Genomic DNA, 19095 nt, shown 5'->3' on the forward strand with positions numbered 1-19095 from the left:
CTGATATATGGAAGTGGCATTGTTGTCAATTTAAATAGCACAAAACATCACAATATCTTCATTTGTGCTCTGCATTTGACCACATGGTATCAGGTGCAGGTAACGAAGTATATTAGTATCATTTCATTCCTCTCCCTACTCCATTATCAGAATACATGTGAGAAGAAATGTGATTCACACACCTCTGTAAAAGCACAAATTTTTCTGATATTTCCATCATGATTGTTAGGGGAATGTACTTAAGAGGTAACGAAGTATATTAGTATCATTTCATTCCTCTCCCTACTCCATTATCAGAATACATGTGAGAAGAAATGTGATTCACACACCTCTGTAAAAGCACAAATTTTTCTGATATTTCCATCATGATTGTTAGGGGAATGTACTTAAGAGGAAATAATATTTTTTTTACATCATATGCTGTTGGAATTTAAAACTAAGTCTTTCGGTGCTACACAGTGACGTCTATCACTGGAGATTGTCGAGCCTATCTGTGAAGCTCTTGTACTGATAAAAAATATGCAGTACAAACTGCTAATCTGAGTTCATAACAGCTCCACACTGTTGTCACAGAAAACTTGTTTTCCTTGTTTCCAGCTTCAGAAAAATTTCTAAGGTGACCATTCTTTTCCAAGTCTGATTTAGAGTGATGCCGGTGATTTATTTTCCACTCTGAAAGTGTTATTGTAGTATGATTTTTTTGTTGCTGAAGTTTGATGAAGGGTATCTAAGTCCAAAATGCCTTTGTATTTATGTAAACCTTTCTAAACAAGATGTCTGTTTTTTAATCATTGATTATACTTGACATACATTGTAATAAGCTGTTGAAACTTTCAGCACGAGTTGGGCATGATACTTTACCCAGTGTTTGTACACATGTACCTAGAACTTGTTTATAATGGTCATGAGCAGCAAGCAATAAAATTAATGGAGAAATTTGGTCCAGATCAAGAAGAATACTATCAAGATGACCTGAAAAGACTTTCACATGTTACAAAGAAAGACCATATGAAAGGGAATGAACTCACTGACACATTTAAGTAAGTAAACATTATTTCTATATAACTGTAGAGAAACCTATTTGTGTGTTAGTTTTATAAGAATTGCATTGGGTATCTGCACATGTAATCTAGTTGTGTTTTATGTAACGTAGTAAAGTCACATTAGTTCTAGCCCAGCAATTTGAACATCCATTTAATCTGAGGTGGACGGTGAGTCACTACTATGTTAAACAAAATCAAAGCAATATCATAGATAAAATTGAAAATATGTACGGGGTGGGTGTGATCAGCGGCCATGATTCACGCACCTACATTGTTTAGCCACTATTGTTGTTTCACCCACCGCCAGTAGCCAGTGCCTGCTTAGGCTCAGTTTATTGTGTACATGTAGCCATGAAGAAAAGCCAAGAAGAAAAGATTGAACAGTGGTGAGACTATATAAAAAGTAGCAGCAGAGTTGGCCACTGGCCAAGTATCTTTAGGCGACCGGTGATGAAACAGAAACTGGAACAGTGATATTCTATCAAAGCTTCATGTTCTTTTTCTAAAAAGCATAGAAATTCATTTATTGTAAAACCATGAAAACACCATATTACAAAGAGACTAGTGAAGACCTCTACTTGTAGTTTGCACAATAGTGAGCTAAACAAAAACCAATAAGTAGTCTGATGATTCAGGAGAAGACACTTGTATTTCAAAAAGAATTAGAAGAAGGAGAAGAAAGTTTTTCTGCTAGTTTTGACTGGCTAGATAATTGGAGGGGAAGATATTGGGGGGGGGGGGGGGAAGCTTGAAATCTGTGGTAAAAAGTTATCCGCTGACAACAGAGCTGCCAAAGTGACCCCCCAAAAAATAAAAATTGTGATAAATCATGAAAATCTGTCACAGGATCACATTTATAAGTATGATGAGACAGGACTCAATTACAGAGTGCTTCTAGTAATATGTAATGCTTAATACATTAACTGATTAAATAACTTTATTTACTGTAATGATACATTGAACATCAAGTTGTGAATCTGTTTGTAAATAAAAGGACTTTAAAATTGTCACCATCTGTGTAAATTGAGCTCTACTTGGATCCAGTTACCTTGAATTACTAAGATTTTACTGTATATTGTTTGCAGGTTTAATGAACACCTAAGTGAACAATTCCTGCATTTAAATTGGATGTCTTTTCAAGCCTTAGCCTTGATGTGTAACTGATTTTGATAGTTTCACCATTGCTGGTTGTGTCAAGTAATTTGTTCCTTCAGTATACAGGGTGCCATTTAAAAAAGTCATACGGCTGTTCATATCTTTGTAAAAAACAAAGCTACAATGAAGGCAATCTTGCTGATTGATGTCCATCTGATGGCTAAAGAGCATTTGCTTGAAACATTTTGTAATTTGCATCTGGACAATCAGTTATTTAGGTTGGTCAAGATAAATGGGACACCCTGTAGACCGGCTTTCTCATCATTAGTGCATTGTGACATTTTTGGTACATCATGAATCAAGCCTTTGACCCAGCACACATTGTCACCTGAGATTAGCAATATTTGCAGCTGTGACCTTTATTTATCTCGTACATCTATTTTGCCTTTATCAAATTCCTGGCTCCAGAACCACACCTGTTTTCATGACATTACACTCAGACTGTAAACGTTAGTTAGTTGGTGATGAATTGCAGCTGGTGATATTTTCTTTAAATTCAAAAATCTTATTACACATTACTCATTGTTTGCAGTACATATACTGAGGGCATTTGGAAGCTCCAATTGTCTCTTATGTTTAGAAATGAAATTAATTTGCATGAGATATTTATGTACATCTACAGGAGCTCTTGTTATCTTACCCATTGAACCACCCTCATATTATTACTTACACAGCTGAAGTAGAAGACATCAAAATAACAGAGAAGCCAGTACTTTGAAGTTGCTTGTTCAGTTTTACTGAGTAGCTGCTGTTTACATGTTTATGCTTGTTTAATATGTACATGGTTCCACTCAGTTTAGCGAGGAATAATAATTATCTTGCTGCTTTACAAGTGGAGTCTTGTTTGTATGGAATGTGTTTATACTTGTCATACAGTTTTACAAGAGTCCACCCAGGTAACCATGTGCGTTAAAGCACCACCTCAAGGATGGGAATGTGCGCTGGCCCCATATCGAATCTGTCCAACGGATTAATGACTAGGGTCAGTCTAGATGTTGTTTTTAGGTGGCTTACTACATCCCACCTCGTGAATACTGGGCTGCAAAGTCCCACCTTAGTTACACTATTTGCAAATATTTAGAAAACTTTCACTAACTTTCACATGAATAACACTGCACACAGACATTTACAACAATTTTTAGTTTATGAACCCAGATTAATTTGTAGGAGTGGCTAGTAAGTCAGCAGTTTTTTCCCCCCTTCAGAAATTTGCAATTCCTTGCCTTTCGCCTGCTAACATCTAGTAAACACTTTTATACCAGAAAACAGAACCCACCCTCAACCCTAAAAAAGGAGGAAGAGTCTACAAGAAAATTATTTTTATGCTTTGTAATGCCACATGTAAACTGCTGCGGGTTTTAAACTGATCTATTTGTGTTCTGCAATTCCAGAAGATGTGACAGGACACATGCTCACTTTTCCGTCGTCCTGTTGCATGGTGTAGGTGTTCCAGTGATTATTGTCTTACATTTAGTTGATTCTTATTCCAGGATGACATTTTAGTTGTACTGGAGATACCAGTGATAGACAACCACCTTTCCTGGCCTCCTAAACATGCTTATATACACTATTATATATAAAAACAAAGATGAGGTGACTTACCGAACAAAAGCGCTGGCAGGTCGATAGACACACAAACAAACACAAACATACACACAAAATTCAAGCTTTCGCAACAAACTGTTGCCTCATCAGGAAAGAGGGAAGGAGAGGGGAAGACGAAAGAAAGTGGGTTTTAAGGGAGAGGGTAAGGAGTCATTCCAATCCAGGGAGCGTGGATGGATATGTGCGTGTGTGCGAGTGTATACCTGTCCTTTTTTCCCCCTAAGGTAAGTCTTTCCGCTCCCGGGATTGGAATGACTCCTTACCCTCTCCCTTAAAACCCACTTCCTTTCGTCTTCCCCTCTCCTTCCCTCTTTCCTGATGAGGCAACAGTTTGTTGCGAAAGCTTGAATTTTGTGTGTATGTTTGTGTTTGTTTGTTTGTGTGTCTATCGACCTGCCAGCGCTTTTGTTCAGTAAGCCACCTCATCTTTGTTTTTATATATAATTTTTCCCACGTGGAATGTTTCCTTCCATTATATTGCTTATATACACTGTGTGATCAAAAGTATCCAGAAACCCCCAAAAACATGCTTTTCATATTAGGTGCATTGTGCTGCCACCTAATGCCAGGTACTCCATATCAATGACCTCAGTAGTCATTATAAATCATGAGATAACAGAATGGAGCACTTTGAACCTGGTTAGGTGATTGGTTGTCACTTGTGTCATACATCTGTACGCGAGATTTCCACACTCCTAAACATCCCTAGGTCCACTGTTTCCAGTATGATAGTGAAGTGGAGTGGAAACATGAAGGGACACATACAGCACAAAAGTGTATAGGCTGACCTCGTCTTTTGACTGCCAGAGACCACCGACAGAAATTTCAAACTGTATCAGGATCCAGGATGCCATAAATCGCTCCAGTGACTGAGGAAACTGCAGTGCCATCCAAAGATGGCTAGTGATATCTGCAATTGATAATTTCATATTGAAATTTTGTGATTGTACCAGAAAATAAATTATCTTCAGCTTACTGTTAATTACTTCAATGAACTCTATAGTCATAGATGTCTGAGTTCATCCTAAAAATCTAGTTGGTGTGTGGTTTTATCTAAACATTGTCCAGCATTGGCTGATTTACTTGAGTCTCCCATGATCTTGGAGTTACAGACATTGAATTTCTCTTCAGTTTGTTTGGGAAATGCATGAACCCACTCTGACGTTAAGTTGTGTAACCCTTGGTTGTTCTTAGCAATAGCTGACTCGATAGGACGCTTGAAACACTGGGCATGTCACACATTTGATACTGCATATCCTGAGTATGGAAAAGGTTTCTGGGCAAAATCTTCTTGTGTAAGGAATGTAAGGCTCAAAATTAAAATATTTTATGTTCTGCTTACTTTCCCTCCTGTTCTGCTGGTCAAAGTAATATTGCGTTTAGTGTTAACTTTCAATTTGTGTGGGAACGCTCCTGCAGATGTTACATTTTCGATGACAGACTTTTTTTTTTTTGACAGATGGAGTAGTGTCCGTACTGACTAGTGATAGTTGCTGCAAATAATCTCACTTTCTTCACATTGACTCGGAAATTGATGCCTTTGGCCAAAAAAATAAATATCTGCATTTGATATGGACATGTCCATCTTCTGTAATGTTCCATGGTTAATGTTACATGTGGAAGCTTCGACTAAATGCAGCCCAAATTACTCAATACCAGTATTCTTGTAATGGGAAAAAATTAATTACCATCTCAAAATGTATCTGCCTTGCTTGATTTTCAGAATTGTACTACTATTACATTATGCATATCTGCACCCGTATACGACCAGTTTTGTAACACCTCAAATAATCATTCCAGCAGATAACATAAATGGCTGGCTGCTTGTTGATATCATAATTTTCCTGTCCCTATATGCTGTAAACTGAAGACAGTACAGAAATTACACCATGAAATAAAGAGCAGTTTACATCTGTCCTCGAGAAATTGTTAAATTTTCATGGTGGTTCCCTGTTAATTGAGCTTTGTTGCATATTATATACATATTTAATGCAACAATATTTCATTCACTTGTCTTGCATGATGTGTCCTTCTGATGAAAAAAAGTTAAAAAAATGCTGCTAATTATTACATAGGCTCCCCACAATAGTTGATAGCGACTTACTGTAGATACTGGACTACTGTCAGTCCCGCTTTCCTGATGAAGCAACCGTTTGTTGTGAAGGCTTGAATTTTGTGTGTGTGTTTGTGTTTGTTTGTGTGTCTATCGGCCTGCCAGCGCTTTTGTTTGGTAGGTCTCAAAACACAAAGATGATGTGACTTACCAAACGAAAGTGCTAGCAGGTTGAAAGACACACAAACATACACACAAAATTCTAGCTTTCGCAACCAACGGTTGCTTCATCAGCAAAGAGGGAAGGAGAGGGAAAGACGAAAGGATGTGGGTTTTAAGGGAGAGGGTAAGGAGTCATTCCAATGCCGGGAGCGGAAAGACTTACCTTAAGGGGAAAGGAGGACAGGTATACACTCGCACACACACACACACACATATCCATCCGCACATACACAGACACAAGCAGACATTTGTAAAGGCAACGAGTTTGGGCAGAGATGTCAGTCGAGGCGGAAGTACAGAGGCAAAGATGTTGTTGAAAGACAGGTGAGGTATGAGCGGCGGCAAATTGAAATTAGCGGAGATTGAGGCCTGGTGGATAACCAGAAGAGAGGATATACTGAAGGGCAAGTTCCCATCTCCGTAGTTCTGACAGGTTGGTGTTAGTGGGAAGTATCCAGATAACCCGGACGGTGTAACACTGTGCCAAGATGTGCTGGCCATGCACCAAGGCATGTTTAGGCACAGGGTGATCCTCATTACCAACAAACACTGTCTGCCTGTGTCCATTCATGCGAATGGACAGTTTGTTGCTGGTCATTCCCACATAGAAAGCGTCACAGTGTAGGCAGGTCAGTTGGTAAATCACGTGGGTGCTTTCACACGTGGCTCTGCCTTTGATCGTGTACACCTTCCGGGTTACAGGACTGGAGTGGGTGTTGGTGGGAGGGTGCATGGGACAGGTTTTACACCGGGGGCAGTTACAAGGGTAGGAGCCAGAGGGTAGGGAAGGTGGTTTGGGGATTTCATAGGGATGAACTAAGAGGTTACGAAGGTTGTGGACGGTGGAAAGACACTCTTGGTGGAGTGGGGAAGATTTCATGAAGGATGGATCTCATTTCAGGGCAGGATTTGAGGAAGTCATATCCCTGCTGGAGAGCCACATTCAGAGTCAGATCGAGTCCCGGAAAGTATCCTGTCACAAGTGGGGCACTTTTGGGGTTCTTCTGTGGGAGGTTCTGGGTTTGAGGAGATGAGGAAGTGGCTCTGGTTATTTGCTTCTGTACCAGGTTGGGAGGGTAGTTGCGGGATGCGAAAGCTGTTTTCAGGTTGTTGGTGTAATGGTTCAGGGATTCCGGACTGGAGCAGATTAGTTTGCCACGAAGACCTAGGCTGTAGGGAAGGGACCGTTTGATGTGGAATGGGTGGCAGCTGTCATAATGGAGGTACTGTTGCTTGTTGGTGGATTTGATGTGGACGGACGTGTGGAGCTGGCCATTGGACAGGTGGAGGTCAACGTCAAGGAAAGTGGCATGGGATTTGGAGTAGGACCAGGTGAATCTGATGGAACCAAAGGAGTTGAGGTTGGAGAGGAAATTCTGGAGTTCTTCTTCACTGTGAGTCCAGATCGTGAAGATGTCATCAATAAATCTGTACCAAACTTTGGGTTGGCAGCCCTGGGTAACCAAGAAGGCTTCCTCTAAGCGACCCATGAATAGGTTGGCGTACGAGGGGGCCATCCTGGTACCCATGGCTGTTCCCTTTAATTGTTGGTATGTCTGGCCTTCGAAAGTGAAGAAGTTGTGGGTCAGGATGAAGCTGGCTAAGGTAATGAGGAAAGAGGTTTTAGGTAGGGTGGCAGGTGATGGGCGTGAAAGGAAGTGCTCCATCGCAAGCGAGGCCCTGGACCTGTGGAATATTTGTGTATAAGGAAGTGGCATCAATGGTTACAAGGATGGTTTCCGGGGGTAACAGACTGGGTAAGGATTCCAGGCGTTCGAGAAAGTGGTTGGTGTCTTTGATGAAGGATGGAAGACTGCATGTGATGGGTTGAAGGTGTTGATCTATGTAGGCAGAGATACGTTCTGTGTGGGCTTGGTAACCAGCTACAATGGGACGGCCGGGATGATTGGGTTTGTGAATTTTAGGAAGAAGGTAGAAGGTAGGGGTGCGGGGTGTTGGTGGGGTCAGGAGGTTGATGGAGTCAGGTGAAAGGTTTTGTAGGGGGCCTAAGGTTCTGAGGATTCCTTGAAGCTCTGCCTGGGCTTCAGGAATGGGATTACATTAGCAAACTTTGTATGTAGTGTCGTCTGAAAGCTGACGCAGTCCCTCGGCCACATACTCCCGACGATCAAGTACCACTGTTGTGGAACCCTTGTCCGCCGGAAGAATGACGATGGATCGGTCAGCCTTCAGATCACGGATAGCCTGGGCTTCAGCAGTGGTGATGTTGGGAGTAGGATTAAGGTTTTTTTAAGAAGGATTGAGAGGCAAGGCTGGAAGTCAGAAATTCCTGGAAGGTTTGGAGAGGGTGATTTTGAGGAAGAGGAGTTGAGTCCCGCTGTGACGGAGGACGGAACTGTTCCAGGCAGGGTTCAATTTGGATAGTGTCTTGGGGAGCTGGGTCATTAGGAGTAGGATTAGGATCATTTTTCTTCGTGGCAAAGTGATATTTCCAGCAGAGAGTACGGGTGTAGGACAGCAAATCTTTGACAAGGGCTGTTTGTTTGAATCTGGGAGTTGGGCTGAAGGTGAGGCCTTTGGATAGGACAGAGGTTTCAGATTGGGAGAGAGGTTTGGAGGAAAGGTTAACTACTGAATTAGGGTGTTGTGGTTCCAGATTGTTGTTTGTTGTTGTGGTCTTCAGTCCTGAGACTGGTTTGATGCAGCTCTCCATGCTACTCTATCCTGTGCAAGCTTTTTCATCTCCCAGTACCTACTGCAACCTACATCCTTCTGAATCTGCTTAGTGTATTCATCTCTTGGTCTCCCCCTACGATTTTTACCCTCCACGCTGCCCTCCAATACTAAATTGGTGATCCCTTGATGCCTCAGAACATGTCCTACCAACCGATCCCTTCTTCTGGTCAAGTTGTGCCACAAACTTCTCTTCTCCCCAATCTTATTCAATACTTCCTCATTAGTTATGTGATCTACCCATCTAATCTTCAGCATTCTTCTGTAGCACCACATTTCGAAAGCTTCTATTCCCTTCTTGTCCAAACTATTTATCGTCCATGTTTCACTTCCATACATGGCTACACTCCATACAAATACTTTCATAAATGACTTCCTGACACTTAAATCTATACTCGATGTTAACAAATTTCTCTTCTTCAGAAACACTTTCCTTGCCATTGCCAGCCTACATTTTATATCCTCTCTACTTCGACCATCATCAGTTATTTTGCTCCCCAAATAGCAAAACTCCTTTACTACTTTAAGTGCCTCATTTCCTAATCTAATTCCCTCAGCATCACCCGACTTAATTAGACTACATTCCATTATCCTTGTTTTGCTTTTGTTGATGTTCATCTTATATCCTCCTTTCAAGACACTGTCCATTCCATTCAACTGCTCTTCCAAGTCCTTTGCTGTCTCTGACAGAATTACAATGTCATCGGCGAACCTCAAAGTTTTTATTTCTTCTCCATGAATTTTAATACCTACTCCGAATTTTTCTTTTGTTTCCTTTACTGCTTGCTCAATATACAGATTGAACAACATCGGGGACAGGCTACAACCCTGTCTTACTCCCTTCCCAACCACTGCTTCCCTTTCATGTCCCTCGACTCTTATAACTGCCATCTGGTTTCTGTACAAATTGTAAATAGCCTTTCGCTCCCTGTATTTTACCCCTGCCACCTTTAGAATTTGAAAGAGAGTATTCCAGTCAACATTGTGAAAAGCTTTCTCTAAGTCTACAAATGCTAGAAACGTAGGTTTGCCTTTTCTTAATCTTTCTTCTAAGATAAGTCGTAATGTCAGTATTGCCTCACGTGTTCCAGTGTTTCTACGGAATCCAAACTGATCTTCCCCGAGGTTGGCTTCTACTAGTTTTTCCATTCGTCTGTAAGGAATTCGTGTTAGTATTTTGCAGCTGTGACTTATTAAGCTGATAGTTCGGTAATTTTCACATCTGTCAACACCTGCTTTCTTTGGGATTGGAATTATTATATTCTTCTTGAAGTCTGAGGGTATTTCGCCTGTTTCATACATCTTGCTCACCAGATGGTAGAGTTTTGTCAGGACTGACTCTCCCACGGCCGTCAGTAGTTCCAATGGAATATTGTCTACTCCGGGGGCCTTGTTTCGACTCAGGTCTTTCAGTGCTCTGTCAAACTCTTCACGCAGTATCGTATCTCCCATTTCATCTTCATCTACATCCTCTTCCATTTCCATAATATTGTCCTCAAGTACATCGCCCTTGTATAGACCCTCTATATACTCCTTCCACCTTTCTGCTTTCCCTTCTTTGCTTAGAACTGGGTTTCCATCTGAGCTCTTGATATTCATACAAGTCGTTCTCTTATCTCCAAAGGTCTCTTTAATTTTCCTGTAGGCGGTATCTATCTTACCCCTAGTGAGATAGGCCTCTACATCCTTACATTTATCCTCTAGCCATCCCTGCTTAGCCATTTTGCACTTCCTGTCGATCTCATTTTTGAGACGTTTGTATTCCTTTTTGCCTGTTTCACTTACTGCATTTTTATATTTTCTCCTTTCATCAATTAAATTCAATATTTCTTCTGTTACCCAAGGATTTCTACTAGCCCTCGTCTTTAAACTTACTTGATCCTCTGCTGCCTTCACTACTTCATCCCTCAAAGCTACCCATTCTTCTTCTACTGTATTTATTTCCCCCATTCCTGTCAATTGCTCCCTTATGCTCTCCCTGAATCTCTGTACAGCCTCTGGTTCATTTAGTTTATCCAGGTCCCATCTCCTTAAATTCCCACCTTTTTGCAGTTTCTTCAGTTTTAATCTACAGGTCATAACCAATAGATTGTGGTCAAAGTCCACATCTGCCCCTGGAAATGGCTTACAATTTAAAACCTGGTTCCTAAATCTCTGTCTTACCATTATATAATCTATTTGATACCTTTTAGTATCTCCAGGGTTCTTCAATGTATACAACCTTCTTTCATGATTCTTAAACCAAGTGTATTGATTGGAATTTTGAGGTTTTGGGGGGAGTGGAGCTGGAAGTGGGAGATTGAGTAGATGGGAGAGACTGGGTCTGTGTGCAATGAGAGGAGGTTGAGGTTTGCTGGAAAGGTTGTGAAGGGTGAGTGAGTTGCCTTTCCGGAGGTGGGAAACCAGGAGATTGGATAGTTTTTTGAAGTGGAGGGTGGCATGCTGTTCTAACTTGCGGTTGGCCTGTAGGAGGATGCCCTGAACAGCCGGTGTGGATGTGGGAGAGGAAAGATTGAGGACTTTTATTAAGGATAGGAGTTGACGGGTGTGTTCATTGGCTGAGTTGATGCATAGGTGAAGATTAGTTGGGTGAGGGCAATGGATTGTGCAGTTTGGAACTGGTATAGGGACTGATGGAAAGAAGGGTTACAGCCAGAGATGGGAACTTTAAGTGTGAGGCCTTTGGGGGTAATGCCAAATGTCAGACAAGCCTGAGAAAATAAAATATGGGAGTGTAATCTGGGTAGGGCGAAGGCATGTTAGCGGAGGGAATGTAAATAAAACTTAATGGGGTCGTTGTGGGGATGTTGTGAGGGTGACATGGTATTAGAAGGTGGAAAGTGTAACATGAGGCTGAAATGGAAATGAAAATAAAAATATATGGGGAGAGATAAAGGTGAAGTAGAAAGCAACTGGAGATCTGGTGTGAAAAAAGGCGAAAAAGTGTTGGTTATAGCTGGGCTATGTTGATCCTGTGGTGAACTTGTGTTGGTAGACAACGATGTGCACAAAGGTTAGGTGGTTGTGTTGCCGCCAAAACACATTAAAGGGTGGAGCAATTCGGGAAAATTTTGAAAAAACTGCGTGTAAATGTATTAAAAGGAGTGGTTTTGTGGTGGCAGATTGTGAAAATGAGGCTAACAATTGTCTGACGAAGAAATAATGACGTTAAAACCTGTGGGAAGCGGCTAAAAAAGATCAGTGATGTGGGAAAAACGGAAATGGAAAAAAAGTGAAAGTTATTAGAACTAGCCGAAATGGCTGTTTAATAGCTGAAAGGAACTGTTTGTGAACTGGAAATGGTGGATTTATAGCAGTGGTAGTGTTGAAAGCTGAAAAAATTGTTTTGGTTATGGTTTGGAAGTGGGTTACGTATTATAGAGTATATATGGGCGGGATTAAATTGTATGGTAGATTCGCTAAAGAGAAGGTGAATACAAAGTGAAACTACTTGCAAAAACAGAAAGAGAAAATAAGATGACAGGAAAGATTTTGAAATGCAACAGTGACAATAACAAACGTAATTGTTGTGTCAAGTTAATGATATGAATATAATAGAGGGAAACATTCCACATGGGAAAAATATATCTAAAAACAAAGATGATGCGACTTACCAAACGAAAGTGCTGGCAGGTTGATAGACACACAAACAAACACAAACATACACACAAAGTTCTAGCTTTCGCAACCATCGGTTGCTTCATCAGCAAAGAGGGAAGGAGAGGGAAAGACGAAAGGATGTGGGTTTTAAGGGAGAGGGTAAGGAGTCATTCCAATCCCGGCAGCGGAAAGACTTACCTTAAGGGGAAAGAAGGACAGGTATACACTCGCACACACACACATATCCATCCGCACATACACAGACACAAGCAGACATTTGTAAAGGCAAAGAGTTTGGGCAGAGATGTCAGTCGAGGCGGAAGTACAGAGGCAAAGATGTTGTTGAGAGACAGGTGAGGTATGAGCGGCGGCAAATTGAAATTAGCGGAGATTGAGGCCTGGCGGATAACGAGAAGAGAGGATACCCATCTCCGGAGTTCTGACAGGTTGGTGTTAGTGGGAAGTATCCAGATAACCCGGACGGTGTAACACTGTGCCAAGATGTGCTGGCCGTGCACCAAAGCATGTTTAGGCACAGGGTGATCCTCATTACCAACAAACACTGTCTGCCTGTGTCCATTCATGCGAATGGACAGTTTGTTGCTGGTCATTCCCACATAGAAAGCGTCACAGTGTAGGCAGGTCAGTTGGTAAATCACGTGGGTGCTTTCACACGTGGCTCTGCCTTTGATCGTGTACACCTTCCGGGTTACAGGACTGGAGTAGGTGGTGGTGGGAGGGTGCATGGGACAGGTTTTACACCGGGGGCAGTTACAAGGGTAGGAGCCAGAGGGTAGGGAAGATGGTTTGGGGATTTCATATGGATGAACTAAGAGGTTATGAAGGTTAGGTGGATGGCGGAAAGACACTCTTGGTGGAGTGGGGAGGATTTCATGAAGGATGGATCTCATTTCATGGCAGGATTTGAGGAAGTCGTATCCCTGCTGGAGAGCCACATTCAGAGTCAGATCGAGTCCCGGAAAGTATCCTGTCACAAGTGGGGCACTTTTGGGGTTCTTCTGTGGGAGGTTCTGGGTTTGAGGAGATGAGGAAGTGGCTCTGGTTATTTGCTTCTGTACCAGGTCGGGAGGGTAGTTGCGGGATGCGAAAGCTGTTTTCAGGTTGTTGGTGTAATGGTTCAGGGATTCCGGACTGGAGCAGATTCGTTTGCCACGAAGACCTAGGCTGTAGGGAAGGGACTGTTTGATGTGGAATGGGTGGCAGCTGTCATAATGGAGGTACTGTTGCTTGTTGCTGGGTTTGATGTGGACGGACGCTTGGAGCTGGCCATTGGACAGGTGGAGGTCAACGTCAAGGAAAGTGGCATGGGATTTGGAGTAGGACCAGGTGGATCTGATGGAACCAAAGGAGTTGAGGTTGGAGAGGAAATTCTGGAGTTCTTCTTCACTGTGAGTCCAGATCGTGAAGATGTCATCAATAAATCTGTACCAAACTTTGGGTTGGCAGCCCTGGGTAACCAAGAAGGCTTCCTCTAAGCGACCCATGAATAGGTTGGCGTACGAGGGGGCCATCCTGGTACCCATGGCTGTTCCCTTTAATTGTTGGTATGTCTGGCCTTCGAAAGTGAAGAAGTTGTGGGTCAGGATGAAGCTGGCTAAGGTAATGAGGAAAGAGGTTTTAGGTAGGGTGGCAGGTGATGGGCGTGAAAGGAAGTGCTCCATCGCAGCGAGGCCCTGGATGTGCGGAATATTTTTGTGTAAGGAAGTAGCATCAATGGTTACAAGAATGGTTTCCGGGGGTAACAGACTGGGTAAGGATTCCAGGCATTCGAGAAAGTGGTTGGTGTCTTCGATGAAGGATGGGAGACTGTATGTAATGGGTTGAAGGTGTTGATCTACGTAGGCAGAGATACGTTCTGTGCGAGCTTGGTAACCAGCTACAATGGGACGGCCGGGATGATTGGGTTTGTGAATTTTAGGAAGAAGGTAGAAGGTAGGGGTGCGGGGTGTTGGTGGGGTCAGGAGGTTGATGGAGTCCCTCAACTCCTTTGGTTCCATCAGATTCACCTGGTCCTACTCCAAATCCCATGCCACTTTCCTTGACGTTGACCTCCACCTGTCCAATGGCCAGCTCCACACGTCCGTCCACATCAAACCCACCAACAAGCAACAGTACCTCCATTATTTCAGCTGCCACCCATTCCACCTCAAATGGTCCCTTCCCTACAGCCTAGGTCTTCGCGGCAAACTAATCTGCTCCAGTCCGGAATCCCTGAACCATTACACCAACAACCTGAAAACAGCTTTTGCATCCCGCAACTACCCTCCCGACCTGGTACAGAAGCAAATAACCAGAGCCACTTCCTCATCTCCTCAAACCCAGAACCTCCCACAGAAGAACCCCAAAAGTGCCCCACTTGTGACAGAATACTTTCCGGGACTCGATCTGACTCTGAATGTGGCTCTCCAGCAGGGATACGACTTCCTCAAATCCTGCCCTGGAATGAGATCCATCCTTCATGAAATCCTCCCCACTCCACCAAGAGTGTCTTTCCACCTTCCACCCAACCTTCGTAACCTCTTAGTTCATCCATATGAAATCCCCAAACCACCTTCCCTACCCTCTGGCTCCTACCCTTGTAACTGCCCCCGGTGTAAAACCTGTCCCATGCACCCTCCCACCACCACCTGCTCCAGTCCTGTAACCCGGAAGGTGTACACGATCAAAGGCAGAGCCACGTGTGAAAACACCCACGTGATTTACCAACTGATCTGCCTACACTGTGACACTTTCTATGTGGGATGACCAGCAACAAACTGTCCATTCGCATGAATGGACACAGGCAGACAGTGTTTGTCGGTAATGAGGATCACCCTGTGGCTAAACATGCCTTGGTGCATGGCCAGCACATCTTGGCACAGTGTTACACTGTCCGGGTTATCTGGATACTTCCCACTAACACCAACCTGTCAGAACTCCGGAGATGGGAACTTGCCCTTCAGTATATCCTCTCTTCTCGTTATCCGCCAGGCCTCAATCTCCGCTAATTTCAATTTGCCGCCGCTCATACCTCACCTGTCTCTCAACAACATCTTTGCCTCTGTACTTCTGCCTCGACTGACATCTCTGCCCAAACTCTTTGCCTTTACAAATGTCTGCTTGTGTCTGTGTATGTGCGGATGGATATATGTGTGTGTGTGTGTGTGTGTGTGTGTGTGTGTGTGTGTGTGTGTGTGTGTGCGAGTGTGCGAGTGTGCGAGTGTATACCTGTCCTTTTTTCCCCCTAAGGTAAGTCTTTCCGCTGCCGGGATTGGAATGACTCCTTACCCTCTCCCTTAAAACCCACATCCTTTCGTCTTTCCCTCTCCTTCCCTCTTTGCTGATGAAGCAACCGATGGTTGCGAAAGCTAGAACTTTGTGTGTATGTTTGTGTTTGTTTGTGTGTCTATCAACCTGCCAGCACTTTCGTTTGGTAAGTCACATCATCTTTGTTTTTAGATATATTTTTCCCACGTGGGATGATACCAAAATTGAAACAGATGGTTCTGATTAGAACTACTTAAAAAAAAAGAGAGAAAGAAAAGAAAAGAAAAAAACAAGAAGTGAAAGTGAAAGGATGTGAGTGAAATAGTGGCAGTGATGGAAGCATGCACAATGTGTTTTATTTTTCAGGTGTTGTTCTCTAGTGTGTATTTAAATCAGTCTGGCTAATAACATATTGTAGTCCCTTTTTTCATTATTTCATAAAGAATTATAATCTTCAAAGTTGAGTCTAACAGAACTGTTACCGTTTCACAGGTCAAGTGAATTTATTATCAGGATGTCACGTGATACCCTTTCAATCTTGAAAAGACACCTTCAAGAAAAGAAACACAGTGTTGTCCTCAACATCATACAAGAACATTTGTATTTTGATATGTACGAAGGTGTAGCTCGCAATAAGCAACAAATTGAAGCCACATCCGGAGCAGTAGTAGGGGAAGCAACACGGCAAGGTATTTCATTTTAGCTATAAAAACATTTATTTAGGTAACATCGATTACACCATAAAATATTTCTAGTTGAATAATTCTGAGAGTTATTGCCGAATTATCTTCCATACAAAATTCATGTGATGGCTACATATGATTTTTCAGTTGGCTTCATTAATTTTAATTTAAAACTTGAGTAAAAAACTACCTTAGCCAGCATACATCTCTTTTGTTGAGGTACTCTCTGATATGTTTGTTTGATCATGGCCTATTTGTTATGTATGTAATTTAATGAAAAATTTTCTTAAACCAGTGGAACGTATTTTATAACATTTAGGCAAGAGTAAGACCCAGTTTCTGCAGATTTTAAAAAACCTATTAGTGTAATATGTTATATACTGTTTTTTGGCAACATGCCTTGTAACCAAGATATGTTTATTTAATGACATCACCTTCACAAACATCACATAGCTGTACCAATATTTTATGTATTGCATAAGAGAGGAAAAATTATCTTGCAACTACCAAATATGTTTAGTTAGCTTCCTCTGTTGTGGGGTTATTCTCTTAATGTACTTTTGGCAAAGTTCTGTGTTTAGGGATGTGGATTCATAAGTACTGTAGTAGTATTAATTTCTTGTCCAGCATATGGAGCATGTTGATGCAGATTCCACTACTGTAGTATTGATTTTGAATAAAATACCAGCACCAGTTATGCTTTTGTTTTTGCTTTGTAAACCATGACCAGTTTTGGTCTTCAAGGTATGTGCAGGTGTTCTGTGTTCCCTCAGAATGCCCGACATATACCACTGGATAATGGCCTTGAAGGGCCAGAACTGATCTGTTTTTTAGAATAAACAGTGGAATGGGTGCTGGAGTTTAGTTCTAAAGGAGCAGACCGCTCTAAAGTGCCCAGACGGAGGCTGCGGGAGAAGGGTGGAGATTATATAAAGTCAACATCCATCAGAGAGCCATCAGACACCAAGAACACCTGAAGATGGCAAGAAGTCAGCTTGCCAAAATATCGCGCCTTTTGGACGACGCTACCCGGCTGAATACCCGAGAAATTTTCAAGATTTCTGTACGCCAGGAAAACCTCAGATCACCCTTCAAGTACCTCTATGGGGAGGAGATGCACAGCAAAATCAAGAAGCTGGACAAGCTTCGAAACAGGCCTCCCTTGTCTTACTACTGAGATGCTGAGAGGACCGAATCATACCATCTTTTGCGAAGGTCACTCATCATATCAGAACCGCTGCCACCAACTGGATCACTGGAAGAGCTGCCTGGCCCTGGTCAGGGAGAGGATCCGGTACACTCGATGCAGACTCGACGAGACCTCTGGAGAACTCTTCTCACGCCACTTGCAGCTTGCCTCGACACTCTCCCCTGACTCATCGGCGTGGGTAGTTCCAGTTAGTTGGTCTCAAGCCAACAGTGCTTGGGAATTGGCCACCTGCAGCTAAACTGCAAAACACGTACGTCTTGCAGCCAAACCACCGCAAGAAGAACCACAGAGTGCTGTCATCAACTGTACAGGGAAATTAATTGACGTTGCTACCTTATCCATACTTAAAAAGGGACTGAATTTCGCACCAACACCGACAACATTACCAACAGAACAATTCATCAGCACGGTGGAACAGGCCAATCTTTCACTTCCACGTGATGCTGCAGAGGAAATACGATGGGAAACATGCCATGTAGTCACCAGGGTGGCTCCTCCAGAGCCAAACATCTCCAAGGAAGAGAGGAAAGCACTGAAGCGGCTCCAAGAAGATGCCTAGACTGTCGTCCTCCCACCAGATAAAGGGAATTACCATGTACTGTATACAAGCAAAAAAACATATGACCTATTAGAAGACAACACCTACCGTAGAGTCAAAGATGATCCTACCAACAGAGTAAAAAGGAAGACAACCGAGCTTCTCCAGCACACTTTCGAAGATAAGAAGATGATGAAGAAACTTCGTCTATGAGCAGCTGCACCTCCTACACTACACGGACTACCTACAGTCCATAAGGATGGATTGCCTCTCCACCCAATTGTAAGCATCATTGGAGCAGCAACATATGAATTAGCAAAACATCTGATGTCGATACTCAGTCCCTTTGTGGGCAAATGTCAGCACTACATCAGAAACTCCGCGCATTTCATCCAGCAGCTCCAGAACTTCCGATTGAGCCAAGAAGACCTTATGGTTATCTTTGACGTGGTATCCCTCTTTACTAGGGTACCTCTAAGAGACTCCCTAAGCCTCAAAGGAGAAAAATTCAGACCAACAGTAATGAAAGTTTTCGAATTCGTACTTACGTCAACATACTTTCTGTTTGATGGGAACTGCTGCAAACAAACAGAGAGAGTAGCGATGGGCTGTCCGCTATCACCAGTAGTGGCCAATAGGTTTATGGAGGCTTTTGAAGAAGAAGCTCGTGAGTCAGCAGCCTGCAAGCCCTCTTGCTTTTTTTGATATGTAGACGATACATTCGTAATCTGGCCGCATGGACGACAATGCCTCCAAGACTTTCTGGAGCATCTGAAGCCACTGCACCAGAATATCAAGTTCACGATGGAGGTAGAAGAAAACAATCAGCTTCCATTTCTGGATGTGCTCGTCAAGCGAAGACCAGATGGCACACTAGGACACAGCGTCTATTGTAAGCCGACACATACAGATTTGTACCTGCATGCCTCCAGCTATCATGATCCTTCACAGCGAGAGGGTGTTCTAAGCACACTGGTGCACAGACCACGTGAAATCTTGGACTGTGACAGCCTAGCAGCTGAATT

General features: G+C 42.8%; 1 protein-coding gene across 1 annotated transcript in view; it reads left to right on the plus strand.

Annotated features, from left to right (window-relative positions):
* LOC124776465 (transcription initiation factor TFIID subunit 5) overlaps nucleotides 1-19095 on the plus strand; it is a 64896-nt gene that overhangs the window by 15955 nt on the left and 29846 nt on the right. The window contains exons 3-4 of the mRNA XM_047251478.1: nucleotides 838-1040; nucleotides 16132-16328. Of these exons, the coding sequence (XP_047107434.1) occupies nucleotides 838-1040; nucleotides 16132-16328 (400 nt within the window). The remainder of the gene's footprint in view (nucleotides 1-837; nucleotides 1041-16131; nucleotides 16329-19095) is intronic.

This window comes from Schistocerca piceifrons, chromosome 2, assembly GCF_021461385.2.
Source record: "Schistocerca piceifrons isolate TAMUIC-IGC-003096 chromosome 2, iqSchPice1.1, whole genome shotgun sequence".
NCBI lineage: Eukaryota > Metazoa > Arthropoda > Insecta > Orthoptera > Acrididae > Schistocerca > Schistocerca piceifrons.